The sequence below is a fragment of the Eulemur rufifrons genome, chromosome 16, assembly GCF_041146395.1.
Source record: "Eulemur rufifrons isolate Redbay chromosome 16, OSU_ERuf_1, whole genome shotgun sequence".
In the NCBI taxonomy this organism is placed as follows: Eukaryota; Metazoa; Chordata; class Mammalia; order Primates; family Lemuridae; genus Eulemur; species Eulemur rufifrons.
The window spans coordinates 92,044,637-92,060,682 of NC_090998.1; the positions used below are offsets into that span (position 1 = coordinate 92,044,637).

The 16,046-nt window shown below is 45.8% G+C and overlaps 1 protein-coding gene across 1 annotated transcript in view; it reads left to right on the forward strand.

The window, feature by feature from the left end:
• The window catches only part of SAMM50 (SAMM50 sorting and assembly machinery component), a 36,524-nt gene extending 21,571 nt beyond the window's left edge, over positions 1–14,953 (forward strand). Inside the window, exons 11-15 of the mRNA XM_069489439.1 lie at positions 1,217–1,287; positions 3,626–3,693; positions 8,497–8,643; positions 9,694–9,835; positions 14,786–14,953. Coding sequence (XP_069345540.1) covers positions 1,217–1,287; positions 3,626–3,693; positions 8,497–8,643; positions 9,694–9,835; positions 14,786–14,831 — 474 coding nt within the window. The 3' untranslated portion in view covers positions 14,832–14,953. The remainder of the gene's footprint in view (positions 1–1,216; positions 1,288–3,625; positions 3,694–8,496; positions 8,644–9,693; positions 9,836–14,785) is intronic.
• The last annotated feature ends 1,093 nt before the right edge of the window (positions 14,954–16,046 follow it).

Genomic DNA, 16,046 nt, shown 5'->3' on the forward strand with positions numbered 1-16,046 from the left:
CCAGAAGGTGTGAGCGCCAGGGGCCGCCGGGAGAGGGCATTGGGAACCTCTTTGCCACCTTCGGTACTTCTGTGGGTCTACAGCTATTCCAAAATTACAAGCTTATTTTTAAAAAGAGAGAGAATGGGAGGAGAGGGTTGAAGACAGAAATGACGAATCGCTTCTGAGGAGCAGAGGACTAGGGCGAGTGGGCAGAGGCTCGGGTGTGCTGCGGGGGAGGCGATGGCCCGGCGGCATGCAGTTGCAGGGCTGCATCTGGAGGCAGACCCAGGGGCGGGCTGGCCTCACTGCCACCTCTGTATGCTGGGGAAGGCGGGAGCCAGGCCCTCAGGAGAGGTGGGTTCTGGGGGTGAGGAGGCAGGACCAGTGTGGGTCTCCATCTGCACAAATGGGGCAAGTGGGCAGCTCTGGGCCAGGGAGTTCAGGCACAGGTTCGGAGCAAGCCCCTGGCTGTCACCATGGGGGGGGTGTCCCTGGGTACAAGCTCTCCCACTCGCTGTTCCGGTTTTTATCTGTAATCCTTCCTAGCGAAGCTTCTAAAAAAGAAGCATCTGAGCAGCTTTGAAAGATGTAGGGATTTGCAAGGCAGAGGGAGCCTGGAGGCCCGCTTAGCCACAGCAGGGCAGTGCGAGCGTGGAGTGTAGGGGGGCCAGGAGAGCCTCGAGTGGTTGAAAATGTTGTTGAGTAGCTTTTGTGGTGTGAAGATTGGGCCACGGAGCTCTGTGAGACAGAGGGCTTTGCCCCCAGGGTGGGGCCGCAAGTGTGCGTCTCTGCATTGTGTATCGCAGGGGGGTTGCAGTCTGTACCTTCTTTCAGCGGAAAATGCCGTGTGCCCTTAGTCCCCACGTTTTGAGGCCATGACCGAGAGGCCTGGGCAGGTGCAGAATCGCTTGTCCAGAGTCAGGGCTCCCTCGTTCATCAGGCTGCGGCTTGTCCTGTGGGCTTTGCACCTCGTCCCAGACGACGGAGCTGCCCCGAGTCAGAGGGAAGCCGTGCCTCGCTCGCCCTCAGTGTCTGTGTCTGGAATTGAAGTTGCTTTTAGGAGAGTGTCCATACGACACCTTCAGCTGCACAGGCCAGTGTCCTCCTCCTGGGGCCCTGGTACCCGACATAGCTCTGTCAGGCATTCGGCGCGTGGCCGGTTTTCCGGTTGCTGATGCTCATGGGGACAAGAGGAGCACTGGACAGAAACAGCTGTTTGTTCATATCCGAACAGGTTTTCTCGGCGTCTCTCTGGGGTGGAATGTTGGTGCCCATTGGTGACAAGCCGTCCAGTATTGCTGACAGGTGAGTAATAATGAACGAATGGGTAATTTGCAGATGTTTTCCTTCAGATCTTTTTCATTGGTTTCTTACAAGATATTTTATAGAAGTTTATTCAGGAGAGCAATATTTCAAATATCACTTTAGGTTTTATGTTTAAGCTGATTTCAAAATATCCAACATACCTCATACTTAATACTTTTTTGTTTTTTGTCAGGGGGCTATTTACTTTATTATATTAAAAAGTTGTTCCCTTTTGGTTATGAAAGAATACAGTTCATACTCATTGCAGAAATATAAAAATAGAGAAACATTTAAGGAAGTAAAAAAAAAAACTCAATCCTACTCCGTGATAAGCAGAGTTAACATTTGGGCCTAATTCCTTTTAGTTTATTTGTAGTAGTTGGGTGTTTGTATATATTTGTGTATATATATGTGTATATATATTTACATATATGTATATTAAGTTGTTAATATACTATGTTTTACATATATGAGTCTTCCCTCGTTTTTAAAAAGTTTGAAAGAAATTATAGTGTAATCATTCACCAAGTCATGAGAAATTCTGCATAAACAATGTTTTAATGACATATAATGTTGCTTGCGTGTACTATAACTTTTTAGCCTACCTCATATTTTTGGATATTTTAGTTATTTCTACTTTGTGATTTTTATAAGTAACACTGAATAACTTTTTAAATAATTTGTTGGTAATTGTGTTTTCTGTGAAGAGATTCCTAAATGTGGAATTACTTACTCAAAGTAAGGCTCCTGCTATTGCTGGATCCTGCCTTTTGGAAACCTTCCAGCAGTTTATACCCTTGCCAGCCGGGTGTGAAGTTGTACTTGTTGCTTTGCAATACTAATCATTGCCCTTTTTCTTCAACCCTGCATTAGTGAAAATGTTTTAGCTTAAACTGGTTCAGCCTTTTTAGGTGGCCATTTGGAAGTATAAAACTTCCAAAATTTTAAATTTATAACTCTTCACCTAATAGTTTCACCTCTATGAATCTAACTTACAAAAATACTTTTATAAGTGTCCAAAGATGTATATATGCAAGGATGTCATCATAGCATTGTAGATAAATAGCAAAAAACTTAAAACTGCCTTGTGTAAGTACACCAGTAGGGAAACGACTATTAATAAATTCTAACACAACCATTGTTAAGGAAGACTACGTAATGAGATAGATGTCTATAAGTTAAACAATTTGCACATGAACATTGAGTTGATCCTCTTCCGATTACACAGCGAAACTCCAGTGTGCATGTGTGTTGGCAGGTGCAGCACCCAGAGCCCGGGCAGTCGCCACCAAACCAGTGGGCAGACGGAGCGGGGCTGGGAAGAACATTTTCATTCTTTTCTTTTTTTCTTTTTTTACCTACGCTCTGAGGCATGAAGAACCTTTTCATTCTTTGTGTGCTTCCTGGATCATTTGAATTCTTTCAAAAGATTTCTCTTTTTTTTTTTTTTAAATGGAGCCTGCTGTTTGTTTCTGTAATTAACTTGTTAATCGGTTAATCAGAAAAACTTTGGTGAGAAATCCCAAATAGTAAAGTTAAAACAAATAAACTCATACAGGCTTTTATCTGGCAGGAAAACCAGCGCCCTGTGCCCTTGGTGGGATGCCCTTGGCAGTGAGATGGCATCCTGGGTGGTCCAGAGGCCCCAGGGCATCGCTGGGCATTGACTCCCAGAAAGATCGCACACCACTTTTCTTGTCATCCTGATTCACTTTTTAGTAACTATCACAGTCTAAAATCAGGTTCTAATGTGCTGTGCATTTTTTTAGAACGTGGATGGGATTTCTGAGTAATTTTTAATTCGTGGTTTTCATTTTATATGATCCAGTCCATTAAGGAACACAAGAGGAATTGATTTTTAAAAATTGCTTTTTTCTAATTAAAAATAATTGTGGAAAATACAAAAAGCATTTAAAATAACGGTAATTCTATTTTGATCTATTTCCTTCCAGTATTCTTTTTGTAATATTGGGCTCATACTATTAAATAATTTGTATCCTGCTTTTTTAACTACATCGTTTTTGCACTCTGAGCCTGTCGGGGGCCCAGTCTGAGGAGGAACCGCATAGGGTTACAGTGTCTTTGTGCTTCGTGTCTCACCTGCATCTCGAAAGGTCTGAAGCATCTGTTTAGGTGTTTAGATGTTAGCTTGAAGTTTTAGATTTTTATGAAATTCACCGTACGTGTGCATCTTCCTTTTCTTGAACGTTTTGCCATCTGAAGGTGATTCCGATGATCCAGTATCAAATGTGGGCAGTGTGTGCTTTCTGTGCTTTCCGTGTGTCGTGTAGTTTTGTCACCCAGTGACTTTCCTCTGATACGTTCCATTTCGTCTCAGGTTTTACCTTGGGGGACCGACAAGCGTCCGTGGATTCAGCATGCACAGCATCGGGCCGCAGAGCGAAGGTCTGTCCTTCCCCGTAGTAGTGCCGAGGCTAAACGGCGGTCATGGCTAAGTTGGGAAACCATGTAGTTGTTTAAATTGCAACAATAGCAGATGCTCATATTTGAGAAAGGTGGAATTAGCACCTAGCAAAGCATTTACCAGACAGCAGTGATGGAATATTTATTGACAGAACTGTAGAAAAATGAGAAAATATATGTAAGCAAAAAATATATGAAAATAACCTGCATTCCTACCACCCAGAGAGAACACGTGTGAATGTTTGTTGTATATTTCCTTCGGGCTTTAAATGTACCTACCTTTCTACTCCTACTAATTTTTAACTTATTTCTTCCTCCACCCTTCCTAACAATGTAACAGTAGATTTTTATGGGAATTAATTCTTTATCATTTTTAACAGCTGCATATTTTATCTTATTGACATATTATAATTATATTTTAATTAAAAGACTTTTTTGGAGACAGAGTCTCACTCTATCACGCTGGCTAGGGTGTGGTGGCGTGATCATAGCTCACTGCAGCCTCAAACTCCTGGACTCAAGTGATCCTCCTACCTCAGCCTGCCAAGTAGCTGGGACTACAGTCTCACGCCACAACACCTAGCTAATTTTTTCTATTTTTAGTAGAGACGGGGTTTTGTTGTTGCTCAGGCTGCTCTCAAACTCAATAGACTTTTTTTTTTTTTTTTTTTTTTTTTTTGAGACAGAGTCTCTCTCTGTTGCCCAGGCTAGAGTGAGTGCCGTGGCGTCAGCCTAGCTCACAGCAACCTCAAACTCCTGAGCTCAAGCAATCCTGCTGTCTCAGCCTCCCGAGTAGCTGGGACTACAGGCACGCACCACCATGCCCGGCTAATTTTTTCTATATATATTTTTAGCTGTCCATATAATTTCTTTCTATTTTTAGTAGAGATGGGGTCTCGCTCTTGCTCAGGCTGGTCTCGAACTCCTGAGCTCAAACGATCCGCCCACCTCGGCCTCCCAGAGTGCTAGGATTACAGGCGTGAGCCACCACGCCCGGCCAAACTCAATAGACTTTATTATTTTTTGTTTGTTTGTTTGTTTTTGTTTTTTTCTTTGAGACAGAGTCTCGCTCTGTTGCCCGGGCTAGAGTGAGTGCCATGGCATCAGCCTAGCTCACAGCAACCTCAAACTCCTGGGCTAAAGCGACCCTACTGCCTCAGCCTCCCGAGTAGCTGGGACTACAGGCATGCGCTACTGTGCCCGGCTAATTTTTTTTCTATATATATCTTTAGTTGGCCAGATCATTTCTTTCTATTTTTAGTAGAGATGGGGTCTTGCTCTTGCTCAGGCTGGTCTCGAACTCCTGACCTCGAGCAATCCACCCGCCTCGGCCTCCCAGAGTGCTAGGATTACAGGCATGAGCCACTGCGCCCGGCCAATAGACTTTATTTTTAAGAACAGTTTTAGGTTTATAGAAAAATTGAGCAGAAAGTAGAGAGTCCCCATATACCACCACCACCACTCCCTGTCCCAGCTTCCTCTAGTGTTAGCATCTTGTACTGGGGTGGTACATTTGTTACAGGTGATGAAACAGTATTATACATTATTAATTTGAGTCCAACGTTTACCTTAGGGTTTTACTCTTGGTGTTCTATGTTCTCTTTCACAAATGCATAATGTCGTGCACACAGCGTTATGGTGGCACATGGAGTCCTCAGAGTACCTGTGTTCCTCCTGTGACCCCTTTTGTCCTCCTACCAAATTACTGGCAACCGCAGGTCTTTTTCCTGTCTCCATAGTTTTGCCTTTTCCTGAATGTCGTAGAGTTGGAAGCACATAGTGTGTAGTATTTTCAAATTATCTCCTTTTAGATAATAATGGCATTTAAGGCCCCTTCATGTCTTTGGGGGGTTTGAGAGCTCATTTCTTTTTATTGCTGAATACTATTCCGTTGTGTAGATGTACCATAGTTTGTTTATCCATTCGCCTCCTGAAGGACATCTTGGTTGAGTGTTTGGCAATTTTGAATAAAGCTTCTGTAAACATTTGTGTGCAGGTTTTTGTGTGGACGCAAGTTTTGAGATCAGTTGGGTAAATACCAAGGAGCACAGTTGCCTTGATCATATGGTAAGAGCATGCTTACCTTTGTAAGAAACTGCCAGACGGGCTTCTAAAGTGGCTGTACCATTTTGCATTTTCACCAGTAATGAGTGAGAAAGATAAATACCTTATCGTTTTAACAGTTGCATATTTTGTACCATACTTTTTATAGTATAATTTTTTTAAACCAAATCCCAAGTTTTGGACATTTAGTCTGTGTTCTTCTTCTTATTATTATAAAACAACGTGTTAGTCTTCTAACTGAATCTTTGTGCTCTTCCATAAGTTTTACTTTAATATAAAGTTCTGGATGTGGAATTTCTAGATCAAAGGATTTTGAGTATTTTTAAGGCTTTATCTTGCTCTCTAGAAAGGTTGTTTCAATGTACTCCTTCCAGCAGTGTGTGAGATTCCTGGAACCCTCTCTGACACTTGACATTATGTCAGAGGTGTCTCCACATGTTATTAAAACTTTAAAAACGCCAGTTAAATGGCTGCATATTATTCCATTATAAAATATTCTACCCTGATTTTCTTAAATTGTTTAATATGTTTGTTGCTTCCGTTTTTATGTCATTATAAACAATGACTGAACTCTGCATAAATTTTTGTGCCAAGTATTGATTATCCCTTTTCACTTGTTTTGAGAGTGCTTCATTAGAGTGTAATTTTTTTAGAAAAGGAACAATTTTTTGATAGTTTTATTTTCTTTTATTATAAGCAAGTATGATATGCTGACTATATGAAGGTTTAGAAGTCTTTCTCCACTTGCCTGAAAAGTAAAACACAATGATATTCCTCATGTTCCTTGTCAAAGAGGCGACTGGCAAGATTTTGTGGGCAAGGATGCAAATTTCTGTAACTTTTTATGAAAACAATTTGATGTATCGAGAGCTGTAAGATATATGTGTGTGTGTGTGTGTTATTGTTAATACTGTGAATGATAGCCCCACGCTGGGAACTGGCAACCCAAATGCCCCTCAACAATAGGAGGTGCTGACAATTAGTGGCGTCTCCCACTGTGGTGAAGAACAGATCGTAGCTGTGGCTGAATGGTGGCGTGAATGAATCTCAGGAACATGTTGTGTAAAAAAAAAGAAAGCCAGACCCAGAGAAATGCCTGCTATGTGATGCCATTTGGCTAAAGTTTGGAGACAGGCTAAGCCGGTCTGTGGCTGCGCTTGGTGTGGGTGGCGGGTAGTGATCAGAAGGGAGCACGAGGTCTGCGAGCTGGTCGTGTTCTGGTCTCCATCTGGGTGCTCCTTACACAGGTGCGTTTGTGTGGAGGTCCGTTGAGCTGTACACTTGGCACGTGTGTACTTTTCTTTAGGTGTTTTCAATGAGAGTTCAAACAAGTGTATGTGCAACGATACTCGTCATGGGTTAATGTCCACTATGAAGAAGTTAGGAACCACTATGACAATAGAGGAGAAATGGATAATTAAATTTTGGCACATCTATGTTGTCATTCAGGCATAAAAATGGTATTTTCAAAGAACATAAAGCATTAGGAGAAAGTGCTTATGGTATATTAAAATTGAAAAAAAGGCAAGACTGAAAATACCCTTTGTATATATTCATATATAAGTGAGCCACATTTTATTTACTTAATTATGCATGATAGGTTATAATTCATTGGAAAAAAGAACACCATGATGTTCACTGTTTATCTCTGAATGGAAGAAATTAAAATATTTTCCTTTTTTTCTCTATTTCTGTATGTTAATCAAATTTTCTATAGTGAACATATTACTTTTGTGATGAGAATACAGTAAGTTATTTAAGAATAGATAGGGGACAGTTTCTGGGAAACAAAACCAAAGTTTGTCTGCTAGTATTTGTCCATTCCTTGTTCCCTTTAGAACTTCAGTATTAAGAGGGGTTAAGTAGACGGGTTGCTGAAGTCTTTAAATGAATCAACCGTTTATTCCTTGAGGTTAATCTTGGAGACATCCAATATTTTTCTTTTCCATGGTCTGTCATTTTGTGTTAGAGAGGACTAAGACTTTATAAATAGTATTTTGCAACAAAGTATAAACATCAGGGTTGGAGGGTTTTTTTTTGTTGCTTTGATGTTATGGCTATATATGGTTAAAATGGAATGAATGGGAGCATTTTTAGAAATAATGTAAATACATTCTCTTGGTGGATAGTCTTGAATTTTAGCAAAAGTAACCTAAATCCAAGCGGTCATGAACCATTAAAAAATAGTCTCTTCTCAAGACACTGAGCCGGAACACTGTTTGTCTGTGCAGCGGGTGGTGGACACTCTGTGTCTTTTGATTAATGGTGTGTGTGACTGTTCCCAGAAACTACAGAGACATTTTCTGCATTTTGTCTCTCGATATTGTGGCCTTGGAAATTTTGCAAAATAATGCATATCATCCTCCAGGTGGAAGTGATTTGATAATCTACATTTGTGGATAAAACAATTTTCATGAGATTCACTTCTTTTATTCTAAGCATTTTGCAGCTATGATAAATTACTGAGTTTAATCTTTCCTTAACTACATTGGCTTCCCACCCCCCTCAGGTAAATCTAATTGTAAAACAAACCAGGAGAAAAAGAATGATGATTTAAAATCAGGCCAGCAACACGAGGCGTTAAGGGAACAACTAGTGACAAAACTTGCGCACTGTGTGGTGTCATGCATAGGACAGATCTCGCTTCTGTCAATTGTGAAGAGTTAATGTGATTTTAAATTTGTTGACCTTGTTTTTGCTCTGCCTTCCTCCCTGGATTAGGAGACTACCTCGGTGGAGAGGCATACTGGGCTGGTGGAGTGCACCTGTATACCCCGTTACCCTTCCGGCCAGGCCAGGGTGGCTTTGGAGAACTTTTCCGAACACACTTTTTTCTCAACGCAGGAAACCTCTGCAACCTCAACTATGGTAAAGCTTGCACCATTAGGGAAACCACTTTAGTACAATAGTTTTTATGTTTAACAGCCCAGTGGACAAATAGGTGTCTATCTTTTTAGATTACCTAGTCTTTAATTTTAGAGACTGTGCCTTACTTTAAAAAACATTTCCAAGCCTGGGCGCTGTGGCTCACGCCTGTAATCCTAGCACTCTGGGAGGCCGAGGCGGGTGGATTGCTTGAGGTCAGGAGTTCGAGACCAGCCTGAGCAAGAGCAAGACCCCATCTCTACTAAAAAAAGAAAGAAATTATCTGGCCAACTAAAATATATATAGAAAAAAAATTAGCCGGGCATGGTAGCGCATGCCTGTAGTCCCAGCTACTCGGGAGGCTGAGGCAGTAGGATCGCTTAAGCCCAGGAGTTTGAGGTTGCTGTGAGCTAGGCTGACGCCACGGCACTCACTCTAGCCCGGGCAACAGAGTGAGACTCTGTCTCAAAAAAACAAAAAAACCCATTTCCATAACACCTAATATAGTGCCCAGAATTAAGTTGTTGGTTGAATGAATGAAGCATGCAAGAAAAATAATCATCAAATGTTCTTACAGAGTATTTATTCCACAAACACTTCTTGAGCACTTACTATATACCAGGCGTTGGGGCCACAGAGCTGAGTAGGATTGGGTGCCTTCCTCAAGGGGCTCAGGTCCAGAGGAGAATCCCAGCAGCTGTATCTAGCTCAAGGTGCCTCCAAAGCTTCACACCAGACAAGGCCCTTGAGCTTGGAATGGGACTTCCCAGAGGGTCATGGGTTGGGGAAAAACCATTCTAGGCAAAGGGAACAAAATACAGCAGACCTAAAGAATTGAGAAGGTTTGGCTTATTCTGGGACAGTGAGTAAGTGTGGTCCCAAGCTTGCTCTTGATTTGGGTCCCAGTGTCACTTCATGCATTCTCCTTGACTATCTAGGCCAAGCTTTAAAAATTACCCCTGGGCACAGGAAGGGAGGGAGCCAGGGCCTGTCTGAGGACAACTGTGAAAGGATGAGCCACACGCTGCTGCTCACACATCTTTCTCTTTTCAGGGGAGGGCCCCAAAGCTCATATTCGCAAGCTGGCTGAGTGCATCCGCTGGTCCTACGGTGCCGGCATCGTCCTCAGGCTTGGCAACATCGCTCGGCTGGAACTTAATTACTGCGTCCCCATGGGAGTGCAGAGGGGCGACAGGTGCGTGCTGGGGATTATCTTCCACAATTCCGTCACACTCTCCAGTAATCTTATTTTGTATTGGACACGGTTGATTTCATCAATGGCTTTTAAGGTTCAGGATTTTAAGAGAAATAGAATAGTTAGCAAAACGAATGAAACTGTATGTTTTTTTCTCCATTGGGTTTTTCTTCATCCAGTTTGGAGAATAAATGTGACATATTCCCATCCCCATCCCCATCCTGTAGATGCTTTGCACTTACTGTGCCCAAGGTAGTGGGTGCCCCTCGAGGGTCTGGCTGGAGGAATTGACAAGGCATGTTGGTCCTACATGCCGAAAATGGAGTTCAGTGTTTCTGGTTGGAGCAGGCGAGGCTTCGTGCCTGGCTGCAGAGGGCTCAACATTGAGAGCAGAGGGACCCACCATCTTGGCCTTCCTCCTCCACTTTCTTTTATTGAGAAAAGATTTGCTAAATGTTACATGCATGGCTGGGCATGGTGGCTCATGCCTGTAATCCCAGCATTTTGGGAGGCCAAGGCTGGAGGGTCACTTGAGTCCAGGAGCTCAAGACCAGCCTGGATAACGTTGTGAGACCCTGTCTCTACAAAAAAAATAAAAATTAAAAACAAATAACATGGATGAATATGGTATAAGGCTATTTACTATTATGGAAACAAATTCTATTTAAGAAATTCAGAAGTATTGTCATTATAGTGTGTCTCAGTCAGCTCTGGCTGCCATAACAAAACACCATAGGCTGGGTGACTTAAACAACAGACATTTATTTTCTCACAGTTCTGGAGGTTGGGAAGTCCAAGATCAAGGTGCCAGCAGATTCGGTGCCTGGTGACCTGGCTTGCAGCCTTGTCACTGTGTCCTCACATGGTGGAGGAAGGGGACAAGCATGCCCGCCAGTGTCTCCTCTTAGGAGGGCTCTAATGCCACCATGAGGGCCCACACTCATGACTTCCTTTAACCCTAATCGCCTCCCAAAGATCCCTCCCCGAAATGCCATCACAGTACGGGTTAGGACTTCAACGTATGGATTTTGGGGAGACACAAAGATTCGGTCCATAACGGTGTTTATATTGCCTCTGATTATTTTTATGTTTAGACATTCAGTACTCTGGGCGATATCTTTTCTCTTCATTTTTGTGTCTACTCTTATGTTGCCACCAAGGGGTGGTGCTGTTTCAAACGTGTTGTCGTAGTTTGTCCTCGTTTAAGGAAATACGGTGCCATTTTTACTCCCGCTGCCTTCTCCGTCAGCCTCGTAGGTGCTGGGACGTGTTAAAGGATCACGCACTGGCAGGCTTTTGGGAGAGCGTGCTTACTTGGGTGCAGTTCCAGATCTGTCATTGAAATCCTTTGTGGTTGTCACTTCAGTAGAATCTGCCCTCGACACTCTTCCTGGACGGCTAATTGAGACCTACTCTGCATCTGGGGGCACGGCGGGGGCTGTCAGGCTGCTGTGGCTCCCTGGTGATGAGAGAGCCTTCCGGTGCCTTCCCAGGTGCCAGCTCACCTCCACACCTTGCCTGTTCTCCGCACAAAGCAAACACTGAACAGGGCTTAGTCACACGGACGACGTGTGCTCTCTGGAGCCCAGCTGCCCGAGCTTGGTCCCAGCGTGGCCACTGTGTGTGGCTGTGTGACCTAGAATGAGTTACTTAACCTCTCTGGGTCTCCATTTTCATGTCCTGAGAATGGACAGTAGCGGTAGTGACTATTTTGCAGTTTTGAAAACTAAATGAATCAAATGCACGCAAAGCACGTAGAGCCCTGCCTGGCGTGCCGTCAGGAAATGGCTCTTCACCTCACTGCTGCCACACGCCCCGTGGCCAGCTCTTTGCTTACAAAGGGAACCGAGTTCCTGTAGAAGGCGTTGCCCTCCCCCCATCACCACCGTGTGGCTGCTGCCAGCTGTTTGTAACAAGCCACGAATGGGACGATGTGTCTTGATTTCAGAGATAGTAAAATGTGAAAAAATGTGCACCTTTCTACTAGAGCAAGGTTGTGCATTAGGTAACCGTTAGCCAAAATCCCCCACGCCTTTAGGGTCTTCAGCGAATGAGGCTAGTTTTGCATGTTTCTTTGCATGGAGCCCTACTCCCACCACAGCTGGGGTGTCAGTCTCCCTGGCTTGGCAACCAGCTGCTCACTGCACTCCTTGAAGGGGCACCAGAGGCGCCGCGGCGATTCTGCACCGGCACCGACGGAGTCAGAATGCGGTGTGTGATGAGGCTGTCTGAGCCCGCACTTCTGGCACTGTGGTGGGCCTCCGGATCTCCTGGGGCCTTGTCAGAGGCAGACTGGGACTCCAGCCAGACAGGCTCCCCACTGCTCTGGGGTGCACCAGCTTCCCTGTCTGTGCTGCCCCTGCTGCGGTCACCGGCGTCGCAGTACTGTTTGCGGCCACTGGGTGTCAGCGTGCTCTGCAGGGTCAGCCCTGCTTTTAGGAGCTGCTACCCTTTCTCAAAGAATTGTTCCAGAGAATGGTTACGTTTACCTTTTAGCCTTGCCTCTCTGTCTTCTGGTTAAATCTGAAAAATATGTTCCAGAGACTAATTTCAAAATGTGAAAGGAGGAAGCATGCTGTGCACACGCTATTTAAAGATCGGACCAGAAGGGAGCTCCCCTGGCCCCCGGCTGGGCAGCAGCTCTGTTTGGCCATCGTGGTTGCCGCAAATGCTCACTGTGGGCAGTGAACGCTGTCACAGGGGCAGCCTGGCACCCCTGAGTGCAGAAGTCACTTTCACTCAGTGTGTGGCTTTGTTTGGAGTGTTATCATCAAAGTTGGAATTTTGTGAAGTTTGAGTGATGTTGTCAGAATTAATCTTTGTTTCTAAAATCAGGCAACAGGCAGGGTAGGGATTATGTATGTAGAAATCATCCCGAGATATCCCCCCGTGGTTATCACGGGACACTGTAATTAGGAATTCAGACCTTTACAAAAATGGTAACAGTTTTGAACTGTTTGCTAAATTTTACATTGGAGGTGATTTATGGCGCTGTTTTCTCTGGGCTCTAACCGCATTCTGTCACTTGGCGTCTTAGCAAGTGCAGTCTCGGGAGGCCCAGGGACGGGTCAAGCAGGCTCGCTTGGGAGAGCAGCTCACGGCTGGTAGCAGGGAAAGACAGGAAAGCAGATCGTCTGGGCTGAGGAGGGAGTTGAGAGGGCCTCCTGAGGAGCTGATACCTGAGTGGAATCTTCCCGGACAGCTGTGGACTCGCAGAAGACAGGGGCAGGGCGGTAGGGGTGCCGTCAGTGTGACCTTCCCAAACACCCTCATGCTGACGCTGGCAGTGCGGGGTCAGAGGCAGGTGGGAGACCACCGGGGGGCTGTACCAACACAGTGAGGGGTGGGAGGGAGAGAGACGGGGGACACTCGTGGGCCTAGACCTAGCCCAGTGGACACACAACAGAAGGTGGGTACTTGAGGCTGGCCTTGTGTAACTTTGCAATGCTGCTGTGAATGTTTGTAGTGGGTATTTTTTTCTGTGACGTGTTTATATGGTCTTTGAATATAAACCTGTGATTGTAAAGTTGTTTAATGTTTGTAGCTAGAGTGAATAGGGATGCCTACTTGTTTTCTGAATTTCGTAAGCCAACAGCTTAACTTATTTTTTAGCTCATAGCTTATTTTCAGACAAGTAGTGCATGTAGGCATAGATCACTTTTACAGAGCTGATGATGTAAAATATGAAAATAAACTGTTTAGATTTGGACACCACTAAGCAGTACACATGCAGTCAGGTTTTGGTTTGGATTCTTGCCTTTTAAGGACGTTGGGGTGGTTTATGCCATCACTGTGGATCACAGAGGGGTGCAGATATTGCTTCTGGTTAGGTCACACCCGCTGCTGCAGTTGCCCGACGGGCACTGGTATCCCTGGAAGGTCAGTGGAACGTTAATAATTATGTGTCTTGAATCTCTTCGTGGATCAGATATTTTGTTTCCTTGCTCAGAGTCAGGCTGAGAAAGGAAAACTTCCTGCCAGTTTTCATACACTTCGAATCCTCACGTCAGGTGAAGGCATGGATTTTACAACGGTAGAAATGTCCATTCTCTTCTGAGTGAGGAGCTAATTTTTTTGGCTGGTCTCTTCTAGAAATTGCCCACAGCTTGCAAAAATGCTGCGTTCCACAACGCACTGACTGGCAGTTGTTTAGGATTCTGAATGTCATTTTCCCTGGGAAGTTTAGGTCCCTAGGTTAGGCTCACTTTGTCCCAAATATGCAGCATTGGTCTTGCCCCCAAGCACGGGCTCTAGGTGGGCAGTGAGCCCGAGGGCCACAGTGCATGTGTGCCGTCTCGACGACAGGCTGCCCCACAGCTGTGCCTCCTCAGGGCCGAGGCAGCGACGTGTCAGAAAGAGCAAGGCCTGTGAGTGCTCCTGAGCCTGGGTCTAGAGTCCTGCCCTGTCGCTTCTCAGCTGTGTGACTGGAGTCTGTTGCTCATCCAAAAGTGTTCTGTCAGCGGGTAATCACCAGCGCATGGAATCCCACCTGCAGTGTCAGCTCATGACAGGTGTTGTGACCGATGTGACCTCTTTGCAGCCGTCCTGGGTCAGGAGCAGGTCTGAGAGGTGGTTAGGCCCAATCTCTGGTGGCCGCGGTGCTGCCATCTTCCTGAGCCCCCGCACCCTCTGGGGTCTGGGCCGGCCTTGAGTTCTGCCCACCTGCCTGCCCCCAGCCCCTCCCCTGCCCTCCTCTGTCCTCCTGTCCTTCCCACTCCCCTGCCTCTCTGTCCTCCCTGTTGGGATTGGGGGACATAAAGGAGGTGAGGAGGGGAGTGTTTGTGGCTCCATTTCTTCCCTTTGCCCGTCTCCAAAGGCTGGTTCTGCACCTGCACAGGAGGCGGCGGGGCCGCCAGGGCAAGGCAGGCAGGAAGGCGGGAGGCGGGCGGGCTGCTGCCGAGGAAAATGGCAGGGCGCGCGGGATCTGATTTCTCCCTTTTTTGTTTTAAGGATATGTGATGGCGTCCAGTTTGGAGCTGGGATAAGGTTCCTGTAGCTGATGCCCTTCAGGAGAAGCTCTGGGACCTGGGCAGCAGTGTGTCTCCCTGCCACGGCTGAGCGATGCTTTGACGGCGGTCCTGGTGGGAAACCAGGTCAATAAATTGTAAAGACGCACACTCAGGGGCGTTGTGGGTATGATTTGCTTTTACTGACCACCGTGTCCCACGCTGGCCTTTCCCGAGGACGGCCTGGTCCTTTCACACGCACCTCCCAGGCCCTTCGAGTCTCAGTGTTTGGTTCCCAAGTAGCAGGTGTCAAGTATTCAGCAGAGCCGGGGAGCAGGGAGGGTCGCTCGGCCTGCTGCGCCTGGTGCTGCCAGGGGAGGCCTACGGCAGCCGGCAGGAGTCATTTAAGTGAGTGTGAGTGGCACGGGAGAAATAGCCATATTAGGGACACTGAGGCAAGGAGGGAAACTGGTATCTGTAGACATGCAGCAGTATCAATAAGACTACTACGTTGGTTTCCTGTGGCTGCTCTAACAAATCACCACAACCCTAGTAGCTTAAAACAACACACGTTAATTGTCTTGCAGTCTGGAGATCAGAAGTCCAAAACACCAGGGTAAAATCAAGGTGTCATCGCAGGGTTGTGTTCCTTTCGAGGGCCCAGAGGGAGGAAGTTTTCTTTCTCTTTGCCGGTTTCTAGCGGCCGCCCACGTTCCTTGGCTAGTAGACCCCTCCCCATCCTCAAAGCCAGCACCATCCGTCTGTCTCTGCCTCTGCCTCTTCTGCCTCTCTCGGCTGTCCCTTGAGGACCCTTGTGATGACATGGGGCCCACCAAGATAAACCAGGAAATTTTATTTTAGGGTCAGCTGATTGACAACTGTGATTCTATCTGCGACCTTCATTCCCCTTGTCTCGTTATGCAACATGATCACAAGTTCGGGGCACTGGGACGTGGTGCCCCAGGAGGCCGCGGTGAGGACGCTTTACCGTTGGATTCCCCGTCACTCTCAGGCCTGCCTGTAACCTGTTGTTCATGTCTTTGCCAAGTGACCTTGGGATTTGAGTCCAGGCACCCACATCCAAGCTCTCAGGCCCCCCCCCCCAGGACTGTCTCATCCTCTTGCCTGCATGAGCTACAGGGATTTTGCAGAGAATATGTAAGAAGAAATGCAATTTTGCCTTCCTTTTAATAGTTGGGGACATGGGAAAATATACTTTTTCCCCTAAATTATTTATTTACATTTTCATATTTAGGCCTGTGGCA